General features: G+C 38.4%; 1 protein-coding gene across 1 annotated transcript in view; it reads left to right on the top strand.

The window, feature by feature from the left end:
* The window catches only part of ARSB (arylsulfatase B), a 59,939-nt gene extending 36,989 nt beyond the window's left edge, over window positions 1–22,950 (top strand). The window contains 3 exon segments of the mRNA XM_057405513.1: window positions 1,173–1,243; window positions 21,677–21,805; window positions 22,296–22,950. Coding sequence (XP_057261496.1) covers window positions 1,173–1,243; window positions 21,677–21,805; window positions 22,296–22,561 — 466 coding nt within the window. The 3' untranslated portion in view covers window positions 22,562–22,950.
* Window positions 22,951–26,246: the final 3,296 nt, after the last annotated feature.

The following is a 26,246-nucleotide window of genomic DNA, read 5'->3' as shown; positions in this document are numbered from 1 at the left end:
GGCAGTTCTTATACACTGAATTACTAACACTGTAGGTTAATTATTATGCTTTCTCTGTATTAATTGTAAGGCTGTATTATCTGAACACATTTCATCTTTCATCCAATCCTCCTTGTTAATTTTGTGCTTATTTAAAATGTGTAGCATCTAGAAATGGTTTTAGAAATTAAGTAGAACAATATTAATTTTGATTAGTTGTTACTGAAAGATTTAGATTGCAGGTAAACATTATTTAATTACATATTTTATGTATTAAAGTAACAGTAATTTTTTTTAGGTTTCCACTAAGGTTTATGTTATCTGATTTTTTATTCTTAATGTCAAGTGGTTTAGAGTCCTCGGTTGATTTTTTTAGTCTTAAATGAAGCTCCTTAGCAAAAAGAAAACTATTTAAGTTATTTGGAATTTTCTAAAAAGTCATGTTTAGGTTCACTGTCAAATAATATTGTAGTGTCATGATATAGCCAAGGTTCTTTCTAATAATGTCTTCCTACTCATGTTGCCTTTTATAAGGAGTGTATTTCTTTTACTCAGTTCTTTACGATGGAATTTACTCAGAAAATTTATGATCAAATTTGGAGGCTTATTCTGCGTCATCCATATGTAGCCAATGGCTAGAAAAAAAGGAATAATAACTTTTTTTACCACAAGAAGGTTTAGAGTATCTAAATAATCCTCATGACCTCAATTACAAATCAAAAGTGGGTTCTTTGATGGGCAGCCAACATAGAGTTTTCTGAGGCACCCAGCCAAAACGCTTTCAGTACCCATTCAGGTATGCAAAGCCTAGCAAATGCTGTGCCATCTTACGCTGCAAAATTTGATTTTTAAAGTTGATTATTGTAAACCCCTGCTTTTCTAGGGCCATTTCTGCACTCTGTAAATTTATAAATAATCCCAGTAAACACACCAGTGAAGTCAGGGAAGATTCATAGGGGCAAAAGCTGTTACTGCTAGATGCAAAAGCGCATTCATAAAGTAGTTTCAGTTGGAAGAGACCTTAAAGATTCATTTAGTTCCCACCCCTTTAATTCAGATAAAATTTAATAGCAGTTAATTTATGGTTATTAGCTCATTCTCTATTAGGATTATAAAAAGCCTTTAAATAAAACATGCAGAATCCTAAAGAGCTGTAGAAGAAAATTAACATTTCCTCTTGAAATCTCTCCTAGTGAAGGAAGACCTTCCCCCAGAGTGGAACTGCTACATAACATAGACCCTATGTTTGTGGATAACTTCCCATGTAAGTACACTACTATTGTTCAAGAATTACTAAACATACAGTTTATCTTCTGAACACTCCTTGTTTTCCTTACGTGAAGTATTTCCTTCTAGGTGAAACAAAATAGAGTAGGATGCCTTCTGCTTTTAGGTAAATAGCTTTAAAATACAGAAACATTATCCCCTAGGTGCTCTGAGTACTTAGAATAATGACCAATGTGTGCTTCCTATTTCAGAGAGCTCTGAAGCACTGCTGAGTAATGAATAAAGTACTTTGGGACGTGGAAATGTTGAGAAGCAGCCTCAGGGAGCACAGGGAGGCACACTGCCAAAAATCCCTACCAAACCTTGTCTTCAGTGCTCCAAGTTGGCAGGTAGCTCGCAGTGAACTGTTCACCCTAACTCATCTTGGTACATCTATATAATATGACCTTGCAAATGGAAAACTTGAGTTTGTGAGAAGCTGAGGAGTTCCAAGCCTTGTGATTGCTTTTGTTCCATAATCGCATGGGTTGGATCTTTAATGCCATAATCACATGAGTTGGAGCTGAAGTTTGCCAATTCTATAGCTCTTTAAGACCGTCTGTTTTATGATTCAACATTATTAGCTTGCTAAGGACTACAGACTTTTCAAGCAGAGATTTTTTTTTCATGCAGAACTTTGGAACAGGTCCCATACAGTCTTTTTATGGCATTTCTGTATTTCATTAAATAAAGAAGTAAATCCAGGCAGAGGAAAAGTAGTGCAGTGTGGACAGTGATCTGTTGCCTGAAAGACAGATAAATGTACTGTAATAACTATATGGACAGGGTTAAGATGGCCTTCTGCAGCACAGATTTGGTTCTGTGATGCTCTTCTCAGGAAGAGAAGCACTGTGCCTCTTTAGCGCTTGTGGACAACACTGTCTACAGGTAATTCCTACATACTGATGGAATTAAGGTGTGGCTACTCCAATTCCCCTCCAAAGGATACTCAGTGAGTCATAGCATTCCTGTACAATGTTCTGCCCTGATGTGGTATTCTCAGGCATACTTCAGAGACCATCTTTTCCTTGTGGGAACTGCTGTGATTTTCCTCAGTGGAGGTGTTTGAGTAGACAAATTCTTGGTGTAAATAGAAGGGGGACATGCAGAGTAGGTTTTCAGGAGCCTAAGCTCAGGAAGTACTTCCCCAAATGGATTCCATGAAGCCATACTCTGATGATACTTCACTGTGTTTTACATATAGCATGTCCTTACTTTTTGTGTGTGTTGCATTAAATGTGGTCAGGGAGGAGGGGAGGTGAGCAGAAGCTGTAGTAAATGGAACTTCTATGCTGAATGAGATGTGACGTCTAATCATCACAAACAAAAGAGGGGATATGTGTGCCTGTAAGTTTAAAATGTTTTTACGTACCTTTCAAACCTTGAGCCATAAAAGCAAAAACATAACTCTTTACCCACATGTCCTTATGTGCCACATAAGGTTTCACTATCTCTTCTCAACAAAGGCCTACAATTTCAGGAGGTTACTTTATGCCAACTGCTTTACTTTCTTCCTTAATAGTACTTCTGATCAGGAACAGGCATAGCTGACCTCCAAATTAGTATACCTTACATTTTTCCTGGTTTTGATTTTATGATACTATTTAAGAATTAAGGATTTGAGAGTAAGTAATTATAGTTCTGATAGTTTTGACAAAACACATCACTGTTATACATGAGAAAATATATATTAAACTGTGCTTTTTCAGATCACTGTTCCTTTATTTTCTAATGCAACAGGCCATGTCAATTTATAGTCCACTGTTGGGAGACAAGAAATCCAGCTTTCTTTGTACTTCATCTATTGTCATGATGTGATCAATTTCTTATAAGTTAACTGAAAGTTGGAATGGCTTTGCAGGATGAGTCATTGTATTATTTATGATTCTGATTTTGACCTAGCTAGTGAAATTATGCTTTCTCATATAAGGATTAAAACTTCTATTTAGCAATCTGAGTTATTAGGAGTAACTGTATGTGTATATATATATATATGTAACTCAGCTGATTTCTACTTAGTGTCTGTTTTTCGTTTGCGCAAACTGAGTAATAGGTTTAGAATTAAGATTTAGATAAATGATGTTAGTTTCTCTATTATGGATAGATTAGGGAGATGCAGTGCTTAGAATACGAAAGTATTTTATATTTTCAGCAATTATGCCTCTCTGTGTTGTGTTTGGTGGTGGTTTTTTCTTCTTTCTTTGTTTGTTTGTTTAAAAAGCATGTTAAATAAACCCATACAATCTTCCTGTCACCAAGGTGATAAACTGTGTGTCACTCTGGAGCCTTGCTCTTTCCTTGACTGTTTATTGTTTCCTTGTTCTAACTGCTTTGAAATCAGAGTACTCTTTTGCTATGGTGCTAGAATACATAAATATATGAGTGTTTTGCTGGTTTCTTTCTCACCTCTTGTGTAGTCTTTGGCCTTCTTTATGCCCATCTTCATAGTCCACTTCAAAAATCACATCACCTCAATCATCTTGTTTCAAGAGAAGTATTCTTTTTTTGTAGAAACTGTGTGAGGAAGTACAATAATGCCTGGAAGGTACAGATTAGCCAAATCTTGGATTTGCAGAGTGCTGTGGAAGAGCAAAGAAGAAATTAAAACTCAAGATACTGTTAAACATAACATAACAAAACAAACAAACAAACAAAAAAAGACCCTTTCAGGATGTTGTGGGCAATCAGGCAAATTCTGGTCATGTTATTATTAAGGAAGACACCATCTTGTTGTAGTTGTGTACCTGTAGGGCATTAAGTTACTGTTGTACTTGCACTCTGTTACTTAAGGTCTCCTGAGCTCTTCAGAGTTCTTTTGCATACAATGTATACATTCTTTCAGCATAATATTTTATTTAATGAATGCATTTATCTTCATGTCTGTCTGAATAAATGGATAATGTATTTATTAGCATGAATGGTGGGATGTCTCTTATAATTCATTGATTTTTAATTTTTGACTGAAATAGGAAAACTGAGCCTTGTTCAGATTTTTTACACCAAAATAAGCATTCCTTCAGGAAAGAATTTGTGCAGAAGACATTAATTATTTTGGTGTCAACTCGACTGTTACAGCAAAGTAATCAACAGGATGTTAAGTTAAAATTAGGACATGCTATCTTGATTACTGAGCTAACTACACCTGCGTGGTCTGTTAGAACTGACCTTGACCTGTGTGTTTACCGCTCACAGAGTAACATTACATCATGCAACTTTTCAAGATCTCATACTGAGCACTAGTTTCTAACCTCTGGGCATCAGCCAGGGTTACTGCAGCAGATCTGATGCATCTACTGATCATTATCTGCTTACCTTTTTTCAGGAGCTCATGTTAAGATAAATACTATAGCCCTACAGTAGTCTTGTATCAAAATCCTGTACTTCTCTCCTGTTGTTGATACTAAGCAGCATAAGAGGGAGAAGACTAAATTAGTTGGTCTGTTGTTTCATTTCATCAAAACATACTCTTGAGGTCTTACTTCACTGACTCTTTCAAGTAATCATCATCTCTCTCAGAGGGCAGACTTTCTTCATTCATGTATAAACTTTTCCAGTGGTCTGAAACATATTGCAAGTGTTTTAGACTGTAATTCCTCATTTGTCTTCAGTGAGAATAAAGGGGTTTCTGTCCCTGACCACAGACTTTTCCCACAGGCTCCTTCTGACTTGTGGCCGCCCAGTGGAGCGGTTGGGGTTAAAAACAATCTTTTCTCTCGGTGAACTGATCTGGTTTGCAAGGCAGACCTGCAACAGTTGTGGTGATGTAACAGAGGAGGCAGTGGTGTGAAAAACTAGAGTGGGATCTCCAAAAACTAGGATGCAGAAGGGAGTGGGTTGTGGTCTTTGTAGCAAAGCAGTCTGGTGGTGAGCTATTGCCAGGATGCCCAGCCTGTCCTCTCCCTTTCTGCTAACATCCTCATTCCTTTGGGTTGGTTCTGGAAATCATATGGTGACAGGATGAATCTTCTGACAGATCAGCCTTCAGATTATTCTGCATGGTGAGGGGAAAAAGGAAGAAAGGTTTCTACTACATCAGACAGCTGAATCAACTTGCCCTGTAGCTGTGTGTCTGGGAGCAGGAGAGTAGTGCACGGCTGGTTGCAGATGGAAGGTCTGGCAGCAGGATCTGGCAGCTAAGATCAGCTCTGGCCACAGGGGAACCTTAGCCAGAGGCAATAGTTTCACATAGAGTTCAAGCTGGTGTAGGTCGCTGCTGCTACCAAAGAGGAAATCCTGCCTCCCACAGTGCCTCACTGCCTCTCCTCTCTCTTGGGTCATGACAAACACTCACAAGCCAGGCTATGAACCAGGTCAGGACATTGGTTCAGATTTTAATAACCTCTTTTTTCCTTTCCTTCGGATGTATGTTTGCTAGCCAAGCACTCATTTTGGCACAAAGGATCAGACTAGAGGAAAGTTCAGGGGACAGGTGAGATTGGTTCTGTTGGCTCTGAAATAAAACCCCGAGGTTTCCATTTACTCATATATGATGGAGTGATCCAGCAGGTTTCTGCTGGGGATGTGTTTCACTGCCTCCTCTCCCATTCCCACCTGCACGCTCCTGGTGCTTATTTTGCATCCATTATGGCACTCCTCAGATACCTCCATGGACCAATCCAACTTGCTATAGCATGGTTTTCCCCTGCCAGGTATGTTGAATCTGCTCACTGAAGGAACCAGTGGATGCCAGAGGCAGTGCAAGGCAGTGCAAGGAGGGCTGTGCAGTTGGAAGTGGGAGGCAGAGGGAGAGCCAACCCTGTTAGAACCATTTGGCTGCTCCTGGAGACAGAGCCCTGGAGGGAAGGAGTGGGGAGCCACATCTTCTGGTTGGACCTCACTGCACTAAACCAGTTTGGTGAGCTCTGCAGATTGAGCTGACTCAGGCCCCTCAGAGGTGGTTGCTCCTCTCCCTCCTTGCTCAAAGTCATTGTTTTTGTCTTACTGGTTGCTTCTTCATCACTCGGTTGATAATTTCGAATGTAATGAATATATATCTCAATTGCTGGGTCTCAGTGTAGATTTGTAATTTATTAGAGAGGTTGTAATTATGTAAAAGCAGGACATTGGTATGAAAGATCTATGTCTTCAAGGTTTGGGTCTGAAACATTCATATGTTCTGTTAGTTTTAAGAGTTTGTAGTAATATAAGAAAATTAAAACCAGAAAGCTAAAATTCTGTTGGAACAGAGTATATTTTTCTCTGTAACGTATAGGTTAAGAAAGTGCAAATAAAATGCATAAAGTAAATTAAAAGTTATGTAAATCAAAAATCTGATTTACATGCATTGGAAGAAAAAAAGAACCCAAACCCACACCAAAATTGATTTGCCTCATTTTTTGACTTTGTCTTAAAAAAAGAAAAAAAGCCAAGTTGTTGATGGTTTGGCAGCTGCACAGGTGATGTCAGCTCTTCCATTGTGAAAGTTCTGTTTTCTTTTAGACAGCCTTATGGCATTTCATCAACATTTGATGATTCAGCTGAATTAAAAACCAACTGGATTTAAGTCTCAATTCCCCTAACTGCTAAACCAAACATATTTCTGACCACACAGTCATTGCTAGATGGGCTGTCTTAAAGCAGTCTTGAAACCTTATATCCCATGGAAGGCAGTTTTGTTTTGAGAATCAGAACTGAATGACATGGTGAAAGGAAATGTACCCTTTTAATACAGAGTTGTTAATCAGAATCTGTCAGTACACACTGTATTATTTTTTAATCTGACTTGCAAAATTTATTAATGAATTTAGTGAAATTCACAGAATCTTGTAACCTACATATACAGCATCACCTCTTCAAAAAGAATTTGAAGGTCTTTAAATTAGAAATCTGTATTCAAAATAAATACGTAATTGGGTGGGGCTGGTTTAGACTGAAAAAAACTTTTAGCTTCATTTAAAATTCCAGACTTAACCATAAACTAAAACTTCAAAGACATAAAAAATTGTAGTCAATTTATTTTGAAGATATCTATTCATAGAGGCAGACATCCAAGACAGAGAACTTGTAAAAACATTTTCTGATTTTTCTCCAAACTTATATTTGCCTTGAGCAAAATTAATCAAATTTTACATTGCTCTCCCTGACATTTGGAAAAAGGCATTACCTCATATATTGCGCTATTAATTGCCAAAATAAATGATTGCTTATAAGGGGCTAGATCTGCTACATGCAGAATGAACATATATTACAATAGAGAAACCATTTCAGTTCAGGGACTGATGTATCATTCATGGGCACTAAAATTGCATTATAATGTCTGTAGCATTATATATTATATCCATACATATACCAAAATGATTCATCTTGATTAAGGAATAGGCACTCTAGGCTCCTTTAGGCCCCATTTATTACTTATTTTGCCCAGGTGAAAGACGATTCCTGAGATTTTGCAGACCATAAGTGATTTCTTCCCCAGTTTTATTACTGATGATCCAGATGGTTTAGGATTATTTAAAAAGAAAAAAAAAAAAAAGTGAAAAAACAATCCCTGGTAATGGAGTTAAATTGAGTTATTCAATAGCAGCAGAAGACGTAAGTATGCATGGAAGAGTGTGCTGCATGGGCTTCAGATGTTATAAATATGCACCATGTCTGTACCAAGCAAGGACACAGAATCCACTCTCAAAAGTCAAAAACACGCAGAAAAGCGACCAGTATGGTTAGCTGACTGAACATACATTATGGCAGTTGGAATAGGAGAATGGTCAATAATGAGGAAAAAGATACATTCTTTGCTAGTCCATCTCCCTGAAGAATTATACATACGCATACTGAGCATCTACTCTGTCATCTTTTCATTGGAAGAAAATAATAAATTGCAGTGACCCTTGTAAGTTTATAAAGCAGGAGTTGTCAATATGTGATCCTGGAGCCATGCATGGCCCTCAATCACTTCATGTGGTGCTTTTCATGCTGGCCTGGCAGTTCTGGCTGGAGCTCAGCTCCACTCCCTAATGGAAGGCTGCCATTTCCAGCCAGCTCCACTGCCATTCACATCAGAGATAAGTAGTGTTTTTCTTCTGGCTGTTGGCTGTGTGAAGTTTCTGGGGTGTAGCTCTGTGGTCAGGAAGTTTGGCCTGTGGTTCTATGTTGCCTTGGCTCTTAGCCCACCTGTGTGTCAGTGTGAACCGTCCGTCACTGCAGTATTCAATACCAAGTGTACAGGGCTTGCATGTTTGGTGAGCCTCATAAATATTAATCCCCATGTTTCCTTTGGGATGTAGATAATCTCTTTTAGAATTTTGAAATATTAAGTCACTTGATAAAATGTCTACTGCCAGCAACATGACTGGAATTCAGAAATCCCTTGGCACTGCTTCTTTTTTATGCTTCGTTATATCCTATACCGATTTGAACATAACACTAACATTTTATATTTTTGTGCAGGTCCTGGCATAAATGTTAAATTACATTTTTCAAATGAAATATCTCTGAGCTGGAAACCTGTCAAGTTATAATTGTGCAAAGGCTGTGAGAGTCAGGTTATCTGCTGTTCAGTTCTCTTTACCTTGAACACTGCGACATTACAAGTAAGGTCTGGGTATTTCACATAAGGCCATCTCAACACGACCTCAATTCATAAATACTGTTCCATTGAGTTCAAATCTGTTTCCTGGAAAAAATAAGATTTGGAGGGTTTTTTTCTTGTTTTGCCATCAAAAGTGAAAGTCAAGCATTTCCTTTTACCATCTCTCATTTTGTGATATTTGACCTTGTAGGCTGTATTAGTAAGTTTGCTATTATTTAAAGTAATGAGTTTTTTTAATTCTTTAATTTTATAACAACATAATGATCTGGATAAATGTTTCAACTTGTTGATGTTCACAGGGATTTTTTTTGCTGTCATGAGTAATTCTGGGTTTTACTGAATTGCTTGTGTGGTGTGTTTTTTTGTAAAGGTGAAATCCATTATAAAAATCAAGGTGAATACTTAGAAATAATGAGAGTATTTTCATACGCTTACTTTTGTAGAAACTAAGAAGAGTATGCATTTTGAAAGGCAAGAGACTGAGCATGATATTCCCGTATAAATCTTTCCATTGGAATCAAACTTTACTATTAGAAAACTGCAATTAGAAGGGTACTAGTGGATCTAGTGAATTAAGATAGATGAGCTTCACTGGGTGAGTTTGACTGTGACACAGCCTTACGCCTTGTCCTTGTAAATTTGATGATAGCAAGTTAGAATGTCTCTGGGCTCGCCTGTTTCTTCAAGATCAGTATTCTAGTCATTCTTCCAAGGTTAAGGTCATGGCTATTCCTCAAATATTTTTACTTTAATAAAGTAACAGAAAGGCTCAGAGTTTTGTAGAAAACTCATTATTTCCATAAAGCAGCAAAAGGTCACAAAATGTCTTTTCTCAGTGAAGTAGCAAAGCCCCTTATTTCTTCAGTAATTCATTGTCACAGTCTAGGCTGGAAGAGCCCTTGACGTTTTCAGAGTTTCCTTGATGAGGTGAAATAATTGCTCTATACGTTACTGTTCAAAAAAAGGGAAATAAGTTAAAAATACATACATGCTAAGGCCTTGTTACCCTACAGAGCCATCCACTTTTCAAAGTGACGATAGGAAGCTTGTCCTTCCTTCTGGTACATTTTCATGGACTGTCATGTTAATTAAGGCATCAGAACTACAAACACACATACAACTTCAAAAACATGCTTTATAAGTAAGACAAAGGGTATACATATATAACTAAAATGGAAAAATCGTCATTTTCAAAGGGCTGCTACTGCCTATGAGCAATGATTTAGAAACACTATTGAATATTGTATTTATTGTATTTATTATAAGCATGAAGGCAAAACTGTTGCTTTTAAGACTGAGGAGAAAAGCAAAAATGAATTGACTTTTTATGTTGAAGAGGTAAAGAAGTAGATGGAAGAAGGTGCATTGTGTGACTTTGAGCCTTTGCAAAAACTACGCAGCATTTTCTCTCCAACAGGGAGAAGAGTTGTCTGTTTTTTGTAACAACAGAACATCAGTAACAACAGTGGTTCATAGCACTGCAGTAGGCCTAGAAATAACCATGAAGAAATTCTTTTGAGTCTTGTATTGATTGTGTGTGTTTGTTATTGGGAAGAGAGAAAATGCTTCTGAATTAGACAGTGCTATTCAAAGCTACCTTGTAACTTTAAGCTTTGATTTCTATGAGAATTCTTCTCTTTAGTGCTGCTTAGCACTAAAAAAAAAAGTCTAAGAAGCACCAAATAACCTGCTCATTATAGGTTTGTTAATGTACAGCAAGCAATGTCTATGCAAAACCAGTCTGTTCACAAGATACTCTCATACATGTTTGCTTTAAAACAGTCTAAATAATCTGCTTGGGTTTACAGTGTTACTCATCTACTAAAGTCAGACACTGAAACTTTGACGTGTAAGTTTTCCTATAGTAGAAGAATATCTTTTTTCCCCTATATTTCTCTGTAGTTTTTCTCGCAGGAAGACTAAATTTGCAGTGGATGTAAAACAGGATGGATTAGATGTAAAATCTAATAGAGTGGGTGTTGAACAAGACTTTAAAATATATGTATTTTATGAGACATGCAGTAAGCTCTAAATTTTGGCTTTATTGTGGATGATGGCATCCGTGAGTGTTATGGCAAGTATCCATAACATTTTCTCCTGCCTATTTCTCCATCTCTTTGCATTTGTGCCTCTTCCCAAAACTCCAGTCATGGAAGTAGGAGTTAGAGAAAATACAATGAGTTGCTTCAAGTCTTATATCCCAAGAAAGAACAGGCTAGACACTTACAGCATTATCCATTATAATGAGGAAACTTTAAAATTTCCCTACATTTTGTGGATGATATTTCATTTTGACAGTTCACTGCCTGAGATTTGCTGAATTTCAGTAGTTATCAATACTTAAAGACAAACTGCTGAGGATCAAACCTCTTCTGGTGAGATGGGCACTTTTAGCCAGAACTGTTTATACTCCAGTTGATGGTCTTGTGCGTACTGGATCCCACAGCTAAATCAGTTGCAGAAGGAACATGAGTTGCATTCATGCCAAGATAACAACATGCATTTTGCTGAAGAAACAGGGAGAATTTCTTACATCTCCTCCTGGAGTTTGCTTTGTCCTGTGTATTTCCCAATGAAAACAAAGCAACAGGTTGCTTCTCAGAATCATGTCTAGCAAAAGGTAATTCTTGTCATGAAGTTTCCATTGTATAAAATGCTGAAAATAAATTTCCAGTACAGCATCATTTACAAAATTACAATACAAAACAGTGCAAAATTTTCTGTTCACAGTTAACTGATAGTTTTGGGTGGGGAATCTTCATCTACTTGTATCAAAGACTTTATGCTTTTGTAGCTACAGGGGAGAGAAACATTCCCTCTGTGCCTCCAATTTCATTTATAAGTGTGTGGAGAACAGTCATGTGTTTCCATACCACTGAGAAAAAAATGAGAACATTATGTTTCTAAAGGTCTAAGTGTATTTTCTAATTGTAAAAATATTAACTATGCCTTTTGCTCATTTGCTTTCGTATTTCTCAGTAGAATTTTCTTTGAAAACATAGTCTTACTATTTCTTATCTTGCTGATAAGTAGCTGATTCAACTGACTGATTTGAGATTTTTAGGAACTGTATAAATTATATTACTAAGAGAGAGTCCCAATTTTAGTGTTTGTAAGAGACTTAATTTTTATGTTCATCAGTGGAAATTAAAGTGGTACTTTCACTGCTTTCAATGCTGTAACCACTATGATCTACTGTATATACTAAAAACTTGAACCATGTTCCATATATTATCTCTAGATATTTAGGAGAAGAAAAAAAAAATCTCATGTTAAATTAAAACATGTTGGAGCTAATCCTAAAACATAAAGGAATTCAAATAGACAGAAAAAACAGTATAATTTTTTACCCAGTCCACAGATGCATACTATTTGTATTATGTATGCAGCTGAACAGTGTGAAGAGTACAGCTTTCCAATTGCTAAAATGACCTTCAATTCGAAACAGTGTATGCTGAAAGGTATTTCTATGTTCTTACGTTCCAACATTAAACCTTCCTGCCATCTTCTGTCTGTTCTTCCCAGATCCAGGTACTTCCAAACTGTGAAATACCTAAGGAAATCTGGATTTTTTTTTTTTTCACTGCCATTCTGAGTTTTATGGTGTGATGTAGAGTCTCTAATTTAGATGTATTTGTAGACTGCCTGCTAATAAAACTATACACCAGACTGCTTGCAAATGAAAACCAGTCTGTGCCTATAGAATATTTTGCATCTAGGGAAGCTAGAAAAACACATAGATCATTACATTAAAATTTAGAAGATAGTAAGAAATTAAGAACCTAGTGGTTTAAGATTCTTAAGAATTACAAATGACGTACCCATAAAATTTGCTTGCTTTCCTGTGTAAATTAAGTTTATGTACGAATTTGGCACAAGTGGATATCTCATCACTAAGATAAAGGCTTTTATTTCCGTGTTATTAAAAATATTTGTATTTATGATCTGATGTGAGCTGGAAAATATGGAGAAAATATCCATCCTAGAGTTTCATACAGACTGTTGAGGAGAAATCTCTCTTGAAGGATAGAAGATCACAGTTCAAATCTCTTTGTAATAGTCAGGGAAACTCAGTTACCAATTGCTAGGGCTTTCAATGTGACCTGGCAATTTCCGTCTTTAGGGAGGGAAGTATTGGACAGATGGAAAAATGACACTTAAGGAGAGTTCAGAAGATGTGGCTGTGGGAAGCAGCTCTGACCACAAAGAAAAGCTGCAGGGTGGCTTCACGAGTTTTACTGCAGTGAAGTTATGGTTCATTTCTCAACTTTGTGTTTTCCTTTCCAGATGCATACTCCTATAAAGAATCAAGTGTTTGGGTGCCTGTTACCTGAAGTTTTGTATAAGATTTCGAGGAAGTTGCAGACAGCTTTCTCGAGGGTAATATTTATGTGGAGTTCCATAACATTTAAGAAAGTCTGTGATTTTTTTAACCTAGCGCTTCTGCTATTGCAGCACAAAAGCAGGCTCAGGTGATTCAAAGGAGTCTACAATGTCTTTTAATAGAAAAGTAATCACTTGTGATTTTTGAACTGCTTTGGTTTTATTTCCTTTCTACTTAATGAGCATCATACAAGTAAATGTTTTAAATCCTGATAATAGAGTAAAATTATTTCCATTGGAGCAGAAGCTGTTATGTGCAAAACCTTATGATTTATTTTAATGGAAGCAGTAGGAGAATGATACCATTACCATTTATCTGACATTATGTAGAAACTGGTGAATATAACAGAGATTTCTTGGATGTTGATTCTATACCAAATAGTATGTTGATTTTAAAGATGATATTAAACATACTAGAAAATACTCTCTTTCTGTTTGGGTTTCATGTGTAAGTGGTTTTTGGTTCACCAGCCCCAGACTTCTGTCTGGGAATCTCCTTTGTGGTTTTATAGACTACTAATCAGATCACAAGAGGCGGGGAGGCATATGCATTGGCTTACTGTGAAAATAATACTGATTATTGCTTGTTGCTTTTAAGTTCTTGTGGAATCATAGAAAAGTTAGGGTTGGAAAGGACCTTAAGATCATTTAGTTCCAAACCCCCTGTCATGGGCAGGGACACCTCACACTAAACCATGTCCCCCAAGGCTCTGTCCAACTCAGCCTTGAACACAACCTCCCTGGGCAGCCTATTCCAGTGCCTCACCACCCTCACAGTAATAAATTTCTTCCTTATATCCAATCTAAACTTACCCTGTTTAAGTTTTTACTCGTTACCCCTTGTCCTATCACTACAGACCCTAATGAGGAGTCCCTCCCCAGCATCCTTGTAGACTCCCTTCAGATACTGGAAGGCTGCTATGAGGTCTCCACGCAGCCTTCTCTTCTCCAGGCTGAACAGCCCCAACTTTCTCAGCCTGTCTTCATACAGGAGGTGCTCCAGTCCCCTGATCATCCTTGTGGCCCTTCTCTGGACTTGTTCCGACAGCTCCATGTCCTTCTTATGTTGAGGACACCAGAACTGCACGCAATACTCCAAGTGAGGTCTCATGAGAGCAGAAGAGGGGCAGGATCACCTCGCTTGACCTGCTGGTCACGCTCCTTTTGAGGCAGCCCAGGATACGGTTGGCTTTCTGGGCTGCGGGTCCACACTGAAGCTGGCTCACGTTAAGTTTCTCATCAACCAACACCCGCAAGTCCTTGCACTTGGCTTTGTTAAACTTCATAAGGCTGGCATCAGCCCACCTCACAAGCATGTCAAGGTCCCTCTGGATGGCATTCCTTCCCTCCAGAGTATCAACCGAACCACACAGCTTGGTGTCATTGGCAAACTTGCTGAGGGCGCACTCAATCCCACTGTCCATGTCAGCGACAAAGACGTCAAACAAGACCGGTCCCAACACCGATCCCTGAGGGACACCACTCGTTACTGGTCTCCAGCCTGACATTGAGCCATTGACCACAACTCTTTGTGTGCAGCCATCCAGCCAATTCTTTATCCACCAAGTGGTCCATCCATCAAATTGAAGTCTCTCCACATTAGAGACAAGGATGTCGTGTGGGACAGTGTCGAACGCTTTGCACAAGTCCAGGTAGATGACATCAACTGCTCTACCCCTGGCCATCAGTTCTGTAGCTCCATCGTAGAAGGCCACCAAATTGGTCAGGCAGGATTTCCCCTTAGTGAAGCCATGCTGGCTGTCACCAACCACCTTGTTGATTTTCATGTGCCTTAGCATGCCTTCCAGGGAGAATCTGCTCCAAGGTTTTGCTAGGCACAGAGGTGAGACTGACTGGCCTGTAGTTCTCTGGATCATCCCTTTTCCCCTTCTCAAAAATGGGGGTTATATTTCCCTTTTTCCAGTCATCAGGAACTTCACCTGACTGCCATGATTTTTCAAATACGATGGCCAGTGGCTTAGCAACTTCATTTGCCAGCTCCTTCAGGACCCATGGACCTGTGCACATTCAGGTTCTTAAGATGGTCTCAAACCAGATCCTCTCCTACAACAGGCCTAAGGTCTTTATTCTTACAGTCCCTGCATCTGCCTTCCAAGACTTGGGTGGTGTGGTCAGAGGCTTTGCCAGTGAAGACTGAGGCAAAGAAGTCATTCAGAACCTCAGCCTTCTCCAAATCCAGGGTAGCCAGTTCTCCTGATAGCTTCTGGAGGGGGCCCTTGTGTCCCTAGTCTGTCTTTTATTTGCAGTGTACCTATAGAATCCCTTCCTGTTATCCTTAACATCCGTAGCCAAGTTTAATTCTAACTGGACCTTAGCTTTCCTAACCTGGTCCCTAGCTTCCTGGACAACATCCCTGTTTTCTTCCCAGGCTGCCTGTCCTTGCTTCCACCTTTTATAAGCCTCTTCTTTTCCCTCTAAGTTTCCTCAGCAAAGAAGAAGGAAAAAGGAAGAGCCTGAGTGATTTAGTTTCCAGCGTTTGATTCAACTATTAAGCAGAATTCTAGTCTGCAACATGCAGAGTTGTTCACTTCTCCCTTAATAAAAACATTTTTGTAAAGTGAAGAAACTTTTCTTGATCACCCATAGTGCTTTAGAGTATGATCTCAGCAGAAGTTAAAAGAAAAAAAATAATTTATCCTCTTGAACTTGTCGTTGCGAGGTGACACAATCGTTTGAAAACCTGTCTTCCTGGAGTGACAGTTTTCAGTGAGCTAACAGTCTGTATGCACAAGATTATTTTATATGCAATATCTCTTCGGACATGTGCATTAAGTGCCACTTTATTCCCCAAAGCTGCCTTACTGCAAGCACTACTCTCTGCAATTCAGTAGTTTCTTGCCTTTTGCCTATGTGACACAACTTTGTTATGACTGCATTCCTTGCTCTGAGGGTGTAACTGATGGTATCCTGTGATGGGTCCCTCTTGTCACTCCTATAGCTCACTGTGAGTCTCTCCAGCCTCTGTTAACAGAGATATGCCTGAAAATGTGAGCACTCCCAGTGATTCTCTCAAGGGTCTTTGCAAACAAGCAGAACCTTATTGCAGTGCAGTCTTAGTGACATTTGCAGCTTATGTGGTGCCTGCTGACAAAATGAAATCTCTTTTATCACACTGGGGTAAGGATGGCAGGGGGCCAGCAGCTAAGGCAGATATTCTAGCTGTTCTGATAGCAATAAGCTGATATGCTATTAAAAGAAGATTTTACAAAGCAATAGAGTAACATGGAGGTTTTCCACAAAATATGTTGGTGATAGAGAAAAAATTGCATGTAATTGAATTTGAGGATGTAGCCAAGTTACATTTGCTCACACAATGTAGTCTAGTCCAATTGGAACATGACTGTTGCTGGCAAAAGTAGATGATGAACTTCCTAAAGAATTTATGTCTCATGCCGTTTTTCAGCACGCTTGAGTTTTTCTCACTGTGGATTCATGCTGTGTAGTTGATGTCTAATCAGGCCAGGTAGAGACTGTAGTCACACTAAATATATTAGCAACTGCCAAGATGATGTGCCTTCATTCAAGATGTTTCATGAGGTCCAAGTAGTAAGCACTGAAACTGTTGGCCCGGTGTGTTACATTGGTATGCCTCCTGTCAACTAAAACATCACACAAGATGGTGTCGTGGTTTAAGCCCAGCTGTAATCCAGAAACCACGCAGCTGCTCGCTCACTCTCCCACCTTCCTCCTCCAGCTCCCAGTGTGGTGGGGAGGAGAATCCAAAGAATGTAACTCACACGGGTTGAGATAAGAGCAGTCCAGTAACTCAGGTATAACACAAACCACTGCTGCTGCTGCCATCAATAATAATAATGATAAGGGAAACAACAAGGGAAGAGAATACAACTACTTACCACCCACCAACTGATACCCAGCCCAACCCGAGCAGTGATCTAGCCCTTCCGGGTAACTGCATAGCCAGACAAAATTTATAATGAAAAAGAACTACAGAGTTAATTCTAGTTACTAAGAGAATATCTAGGGAATCCTTTTGTGTGGTATACAGTGCAAACCACAGGGTATCAAACTGTTTGTACATCCAGGTGGTGTAATATGCGCACACACTTCTGTTACAGGAAATGGTGGTGATATTCCTGCTATGGCGAAGGATCTTCAATGTACTTTACATCTGCAAAGCACTAGCACCTGTTTATTATTTGTTTCAGATGTGTGTCTAATTTGCACTGGAAAGAGTGTGAGCCATCTAAAATCTTACTTCACCCTGTGTTTTGTGGCTTTTCTTAATGCATGCTTTTCAGTTTTTTCCATTAAGCAGTTTGCAATTAAGCTTGGAGCTTTATGTGATTGTATCGTCCCTGTCATATGGCTGAATCTGCGCCTACATTAGGGTATTATAAATAGAAGTTAAACTATAGGAATGTTGCTGTTTTTCACTTTTTCATTTGGGAGATACACTGCAAATGGAGGATAAGTTCTAAGATGAAGAACCAAAGGTAGAAGCTTCATTTGCTTCTTTTGTTTGTAAAGGGCACTCATTATACGTAACTGGTTATAAAAGAATCTTTTTGTTACTGTGTGGGAAGTTGGTAAATTGTAGAGGCATAGTCAATCTGACACTCAGGCTGTTTAGATTAACTTTTTAGGCAGGGCTATGTCTCCTAAATAAATAATAAATTGATGTTCTTTTGTCTTTCTCCAAAATTGCTCTCCAGTACCCAACATTGCCACACTGCACACTAGTATTGTAGACCACAGTGTACAGAAATATAGCATGCTTCAAGCAATATTCTTTTGGACCCTTTAAATTTTGTGGTTGGGACCTCACTAAATGGCATGTTAGAGAGAACTTTACACTCTTTGATCTCTCACCAACCAAGAGAACTTCTTCTCAGCATGTATCATTTTCATCATCTTAATCATAGGCTGAAGGCAGAATATTTTATTTTTAGATGTACTGCCTATTTGTATCTCCACATTTTACATTTCCATGAATTGCATGAGTTGGTCTCATTTAAAGAACGAAGGAGAGCTAGAAGAATGAGAACAATTGATCTATGCTGACAAGATCTGTGCAAATATCACTGTATATATAGATACAGAATATGTATTCCCCATATATTCTCTTTTTCAAATCTCAGTTGAAAATCTGTAGTTTATCTTCTTCCTTCTTATTATTAAAAATTAGATGTGGTTAAATGAATATACTCTTCAGAAATTGATTGCATTTAATAAAATGTTTCCACAAATTTACTTTTCAAACTGATCTAAAGAATGAGCCTTTAGGTACAAGTTCAGATTGTACCTTTTTTTTTAACCTCTGAGATTTACCATATGTGTGTAGACTATCCTTAAATAACCTTTTTTTACAAATTACAGCTATGCAGCACTTTACATGTTTGCTTTGCAAAGCAGAAAGCAAAAGATTGAGACAAATCATAGGAAATACTTACGGAGGGGTGCTGGCAGATCTGAATTTTCCAGCCTACCTACCATGTACTGTGTTGCAGTGTCCTTCTGTTGTCTTTGCTATTTTTTTTTAAATTCTGCTAGGAAAAATTTTTTTTTTTTTTTTTTTTTTAGTATTTGCACATGATTGAATATTAAATATTTCAGAGAATAAATATCAGTGAAAGCCGTCGAGAGCATTGTAAGCTTAGAAAAATAACCCAAGTTGGATTTATAGACCTCATGAAGGAAGAGAAGTAGAGAGCTTCTGATAAGACATCTAAAGCTGTAAAATGTAATAAAACTGGATCAACCCTTCTTCTTTTTATTCATGCAGCACCAGAGGGTCATAAAGTTATTTTGGGGTACATCAATTGCAGAAGAATTTAGAAGGCTTTCAGTTACACAGAAAAGAAGTGGATTTTCAGATGTTTTTGTCTTTTCAAGGTGATCAGATAGGTTTGTATTTTTTTTTTATTTTAGATAAATTTCTGATAGGTCACTGTGCAGAAGACAAGGAGTCAATGATCGATTCTCAAGCATACATTGGTCACCAGGGAAGAAATGTGAAGAAATGTTTCTTCCTATTTTCCACCCTCAAAAATCATTGGCCAGTTGAATAGGTGAACTGATGAGTTAAGCAGAAGCCTATTGTAAGTGTATGCAAAAATACACAGGAAGACAGTGTTTTTTACTCTGGAAGAGCTAGCCAGCCAACCTAAATCAGGGGTACACATGGGATACTGAATGAGGTCAGAAAAGCTTTTTCAAAAGGCTAGAGTTAAAACACGGGGCTAAGCACACTGCATCGTTTTTTATGACCTTCCTTATGCTTAGAAAGTGAAGTGAAAGAACAGACTGCTGGACAAAGTAAGCAGTTTTGGTTTATCTCTTCTGTTTTGCTTTGACTCCTCAGTTGTTAATTACTTCTTAGGATACACTGCTGGGTTGAATTTACCAAATAACTACTTCAGTGTGGCAAAACCTGTTATCTTTAGCATTTCTGTAAATTGTAGGGGCTTTTTTAAATTTAAAATGGTATGATTGAAGACAGAAGTAATGTAGGTATCAGATTCTTATTTCAATCACAGTACAATAAATCCGCTGTGAATCCATTCTTTCAATTACATTACCCTTGATTTATGTTCTGGTATAAGTGCAAAACAAGCCTTAAGCAAATGACTGACTTGTCTACGCTGATACAGACAGATCTGCGCACTGGAAGCCACTGCTAATACAAATTAATATTCTTATTTCTTTATGCTATCCCTGTGTCCTGGGTTCAGCAGTAGCAGTCATTTTTCTCCTTCTTAGTAGTTGGTGCAGTGCAGTGTTTTTGACTTTCGGCCTGGGAACGACGCTGATAACAGATTCCAGTAACTCCTGGAACCATTTTTCAGGCTGTCAAGACTGAGAATGGTCTTCATATATGATATAAACTCTGTAGTCACTTGCCAAGGGCAATATTTCTGAAGGACTTTTTTTTTCCTAGAGAGGTATAAAAGCTATTTGAATATTTTTCAGAGACCTACAACTCCAAACAAAACTCTAAAATATTTAAATCAATTCATTGTAGCATTAAATACTTGAAAACAAGTATCTGCATGAAATTTCACTGCTTTCTTATATTATTAAAGTTGTATCATTTCCCAAGAGACTAATTAAAAAGAAATATAGCAGCTGGTGAGGCTCTGAAGTTGGGCTTCAGGAAACAGTGGCTTCAGTTTGAAAATTCATTACAAAGGCTGTGGGATTTTTCTTTTAAGGGAAAAACAAAGCTTTAGTATTTCAGCAGCCACTGCTATGCAGGTGATCAAACAGCAGAAAAATAAAATGTCTAGCCTCTTTGCACAAGCAAAAATATCAAATTTTTTAGATACAAGTGTATAAGAAGGGTAGGCAGGCATTTAACAGCAGACTTGATTACACAGACCTATAAAAGGCATCTGCTGAATTAGTCCATGGGGCTGTTGTTACTGCCTGGACACTCATACTGGAAAAAAAAAAAACACAACATAAAAACACAAAACAACAAATGAACCTACCCCAAAACAGCAATCTAGAACAGGTGCAGAGAAAAACTGCTTAAATGCTATGGGAATAAAAGTTTTCTCTTTTTTACCAAAACAAAAAAAGAATGTGACCTCTTTAGTCTGCCAGATTGGAAAAGGAATCCCTGTAAAATCCATACAATGCCCATTCATTTTGTGTTTCACCTGCACTACCAGAAGTTGAAGAATGAAGACAAAGGTAGAAACTGAACAGCTGGGTTGAAGAGGAGAAAGTGGGTTGCATGCAGGGGGAGGAATATCCAAGCTTAAGGTGGAAGTCATAGGATGAGAAGAAGAGAATTCATATCAAGGAATATTTTTATTTAAATTAGTTCTGTATCTGGTGCTTGTATGATGTAAGAAACTGTCAGTCCTGTCAGCAATCAGGTCGAAGGAGGTGATCTTGCCCCTCTACTCTGCTCTTGTGAGACCTCACCTGGAGTATTGTGTGCAGTTCTGGTGTCCTCAACGTAAAAAGGACATGGAACTGTTGGAACAAGTCCAGAGGAGGGCCACGAGGATGATCAGGGGACCGGAGCACCTCCTGTATGAAGACAGGCTGAGGAAGTTTTGGCTGTTCAGCCTGGAGAAGAGAAGGCTGCATGTCATGTCAGGACCTGGGACTTGGTCCCTGGAGTGATCTACGAACGTAACAGTAGTAGCAGTGATTTAGGAGATCTTTCAGTTCTATATTCCTGACTGGCAAAAAATACAGGCACTTTTATGAGCAAACTTAGCAATTCCAATCATGAACATCCTTAATACAGATATATGAGATACAGATACAATGTCTGTATAGGAAATGAGTCCAGTTATCCAGACTAAGATGTGACATTTTCCACTGATGACTTTTTGCAGTGCAGTTCAAGTCGAGTTAAATGCCTCCAGTGAAACATAGCACAGATGTTTTCACATATATGTGACAAATTGTTCATTGAATACATAAAAATAAATGGATGATACTGCTTTGTTTTCCAATAGAATTCTAACAATTATTTCATGCATGTGTAATGTATGTAACTTAGTTTACTGTTTTATTAAGGTCTTAGCATTGACAACAGGACATCTTTACCACAGAGTAATTCTTCTCCATGGAATGACTCATATTTCAATATATCCATGCATGCAGCAATCCGACATGGAAAATGGAAGTTACTAACTGGATATCCAGGTAATGAAGTAACTCCTTTTTGTATAGTATATCACATCTCCCACCTGCCCCAAACACAGTTTAATTCTGTTTAATGTATGCTCATTTCTTTTAGCTATTCTGCTAATTTCTCAGGTTTTTGATCACATGCAAAAATCTAGAAGGGACCCTTCTAAAATCCTAATGACACATTATGTCAAGTTGGAAGGGACCCATGAGGATCATTGAATCCAAGAAGCAAGTCCATTAAATTAATTAATATGAAATTAAGTGACATAGAATTTTGAATCCCAATGGTGCAGCTTTTTTGTATAAAGAGGACTCCTGTGTAGGTATCCCTGGACTAGAGGTACTCTGGTGCTGTGATGGAGTTAAAGAATGCAGCAACAGTCACTGTCCAGTGGCTTGTCAAAGGACCTAGTGAATTCATTGATAGCAGTATAACTCTTATGTCTCCATACTGATGCACTGTATCTGAGAATTAACCCCTGGTCTGTTCCTCTTTCTGCAGGCTGCAGTCATTGGTTCCCTCCACCATCTTTGTTCAATGAGTCAAGGATTCAATCATCTGATCCACCAACAAAGAGACTTTGGTTATTTGATATTGTTCATGATCCTGAAGAGAAAAATGATTTGTCTGAAAAACATCCTCATGTAGTAGAAAAATTGCTCTCACGGCTTCAGTATTATCATAAACGTTCAGTGCCCGTGTTCTACCCTGATGAGGATCCCCATTGTGATCCAGCAGCAACTGGGGCCTGGGGTCCTTGGGCATAGTGCACAGCACTTCATCATGCAGAACAAGCCTGTAGCAAAGCCTGGTTTATGGGCTCAGTGTCCTTGTCACATATTTCTTACCTTGTTAAAACTATTGCTTACTGTGAGCTCATGCCTTGAGTAATCTAGTAATTTTTACTCTTAAGATGTGTTGGGAATCTCATTGCAGTCTTTGCCCACTCTCTCCTCCCAACTGTGTGTGAAATGTTGTTTAAATTATAAATCTGTTGTTCAAATATGCGTTGTCCAGAATATGCTTTTAATGAAGAAGGAAAAATGTCGCCTCCTTCCCTGGAAGAGATTGTTTCTCTTAAAAAGCTGCAACAATCATGGCATCAGGGACATCCAGAATGCATTCATGTTGGGGAATAAACTGATTTTCATTTTCATGTTTGTCCAGAAGAAAAATTCTATTGGAAGAGATTACATATCTGTAAAGAACAGGAAAAAAAAAAACAAAAAACACCTAATAGCTGACATAATAACTTTTGCCCTTATCATGCACCTCTGTCTAGAAAAGAGAACAGATGGAAATCTCCAACAGAAAAATGAAACAGATAAAACAAAAAAACACCTCCCAGAATACAGCAAAATCCCTCATCTATAACTGTTTATTTATATCGCTGTTTATATATCAAACTGGAGTAGAGAGTGGTGGTCAACTGGACTGTCAGGTAGAGGGATCTGGGCAATCTGAAAAAATGGGTGAACAAAGGCTTCATGAAATTCAATAAAGGCAGAGTCCTGCACTTGGGGTGAGGTGCCCCCATGCAGGAGAACATACTGGGCTATGATAGGATAGAAAAGTTTTTTTTCAGGGAAAAAATTCTAAGTGTCTTGCTGGACAATAAATACAACAAGATTTGCCATGTGCTCTTTGGATGAGGAAGGCCAACCACATGCTGTTCCGTATAAGCAGGAATGCAGCCAGTACATTAGTATTTATTCCTCTCTAGCAGCATAGCATCACATTTTGGGCTTCCCTGTACAAGAGAAGTATTGACAAATTGGAGTGAGTCTAGTGGAACACCATGAAGATGCTCAAGAGGAGGAGAGCAAATGAGGGGAGGCTAAAAAGATTGGTTAGTTTATGCTGGAGAAAAAAGACAAATGGGAAACTGCTATCCTCATCTCTGTAATAGGAGAGCATAAAGATTAAGCCAAACTCTTCTCAGAGATGCACTAAGATGAAAAGCACACAGAGAACGTGTGGAGTTCTGGTTCAATATAAGAAAAAAACCCCACACCATGAAGGGAATAAGGGAAATGCAAGGCTGTGGCATCCCTATCCTTGTAGATGTCCACTCCTTGGCTGGAGAAGACCCTGAGCAATATGATCTATCCCTGTAGTTGAAACGAATTTCAGTTGGCCTTCCTTCGATGGTAGTGATGAGGAACAACCAAGTGACCTCCAAAGGGCCCTTTTTGCATGAATTATTCAGTGGTTTTATGATGAACAAAGCCTTACTTTTATTGCCTGCCTAGTGAATACCCTTTCTCCTCATATTTTGTTACTTTATTACCATAATAGAGACTCTTTTCATCCTGCTGCATTCCGAGCCATGAAGAAACCAGGCAAAGCAACATCTCTTGATTACTCATCAAATTGATGCAAGATCAACCCACTAGCTCTCTTAATGTCTCAAATCTTGAGTCTGGCAAGAGTTCTGATACTGCTTCTCTGTGTCCTTAGCCAAGTTTTCAGGCTGCAGAGCTCTAGCTGTCATCCTCTCCAGAAACTAGGGATCTAATTCCCTAGTTTCCCTAGGGATCTAATTCCCTAGTTTCTGGCTCCAGGACCAATTCCTATAAACTGTGCTAAAAATTTTGTACACCTTTTCCCAGTTTTTCTTCAGAAGACCTGTGATAATTGATGGCAAACAGATTCATGAAGAGACAGACTTGGCAGAATATGTGTTGTTTTTTTTTTAAAATACAAAGATAAAGCGTGGAAAATATGAAACTTAAGAAAATTGAAAATGCATATAGAAAATGAAAAGAAATTCTTGCTTTCTGGCACAGCTGGTTATCCATGACACTGTCTTAAACCTAGCTTGCCTTTTCCACCATTGGTGTTTTCCTAACAAGAAGTGAAGCCAAAGCTCTCCAGAAAGTTGTTTAGCTGTTCATCTCTTTCCCAAAGAATCTCATGGTTTTTTCTCTCCTTTGTCACTTCCACTCATTTATTTCAGTATTTTTTCTATTCTGTTTCATTCACTTTCTTCAGCTTTGGAGGTGAGGATAGAAGAAAAACAGTTGGGAGGAAATAATTCTCCTATATAGTGGGTAAATATGTATTCTCCATGGTTTGGTTGGATACGTTTTGGAACCCTGTTTCAGACCAAGGGTCAATATCCTTCTCCATTCATTCATTAAAAAAACAATGGTTGCAGCAGAATATGACCAAGACAAGCATATCTAAGAAGCTGTTCAGATTGTCCTTCATCTTCTACAATGACCGCTCAGAGCCCCAGAGATTTCACTTCTACATATTAAGTTGCCTTCAGTTTTTTCTTCTATGAGGTTGCACAACTTTTCCATTGGGGTCTTTGGGCATAGTGCATTACCTTACAATACCTTGTAAACTGTTGATATTCACAAAATTGCACATTTCTGCAGCTTAACTAGACATCATGTGAAGAATCATCTGTTTGTTTGTGACCTGCCTCCAGACAAAATACATATGCTGTAACAGAAGCTTTTCTATGCTACATTCAACATTCTATATTCTACAATAGAACTCTTACAGCTTTACATTTAGCAATTTTTGTATTAACCAGTATCTTTAAAACATCAAAAAAAGAATGTACATGCTTTGCAAAGGTAGTCTCCAAACTGACAACCTCATCACATCTCCTGTTTCACAAAACACATTCAGGTTTTTCTTTCTGCTTGTGTACGTTTATACGACTGCTCAGATTCTAGCTGCGACACAGCTCATTCAGAGGCCTGATACGAGTGCTGGGAGCAGTGCCATCAAGTTAAGGTGAAAGCAACATGTAGGGAGCCCACAGGAAGGGCCAAAGTTCATTACACAGTTATCACTTGCAGCTTGCTATCTCCTGCAGCCATAACACCTTGCACATTGATTGTCTGGCAGCTCCTTCAGAACCCAATAACTTGTGGAAGTGGTGTAGACCAAACTTCTACCTATACATCAGCATAAATACCCAGAAGCATATCCAATAGCAGCCAGAGTGTTGAGGCTTTCGTGCTTCCTGCTGTAATACAGGGAAGGCCTGCACCATGACGGAGGAAAGATGAGCACTTCTAGATCCATGAATTATGAATCATAAATTAGGCAACTTGTGAGCTAGAAGACTTATGAATTAAGGGGTGAATTAGTGAATTCACATGTTAGACCAGTCTGTACAAAGGGGATTGAGGCCTCGTTTCATGCATTTGTTTTCTTTCTTAATGAGTTCATAAAATAATCAACAGAGTATGTTGTTCTGTAAATTTGAGAGATCCAAATGACCAAGACAGTTGTGGCTGCGGAGTGCAGCAACATTTCACTTCTGAGCTTTGAATTTTTTGTGTCATAAATGAGTATCAGGCTCTTGTTACTTGCTGACCATAGCAAGGGATGGAAAATATAAAAAATCTTTTTAGAAGCTACCGCATCACCTTGATAAAGCTCACATCTTCTTTCAGTAGTACTAAAAAACCTTCACTGTATTTCCCT

The sequence above is a fragment of the Pezoporus wallicus genome, unplaced genomic scaffold (genome assembly GCF_028554395.1).
Source record: "Pezoporus wallicus isolate ANWC-B61680 ecotype Strahan unplaced genomic scaffold, APGP_CSIRO_Pwel_v1 scaffold_2696, whole genome shotgun sequence".
In the NCBI taxonomy this organism is placed as follows: domain Eukaryota; kingdom Metazoa; phylum Chordata; class Aves; order Psittaciformes; family Psittacidae; genus Pezoporus; species Pezoporus wallicus.
This window is presented reverse-complemented; position numbering and strand designations above follow the sequence as displayed.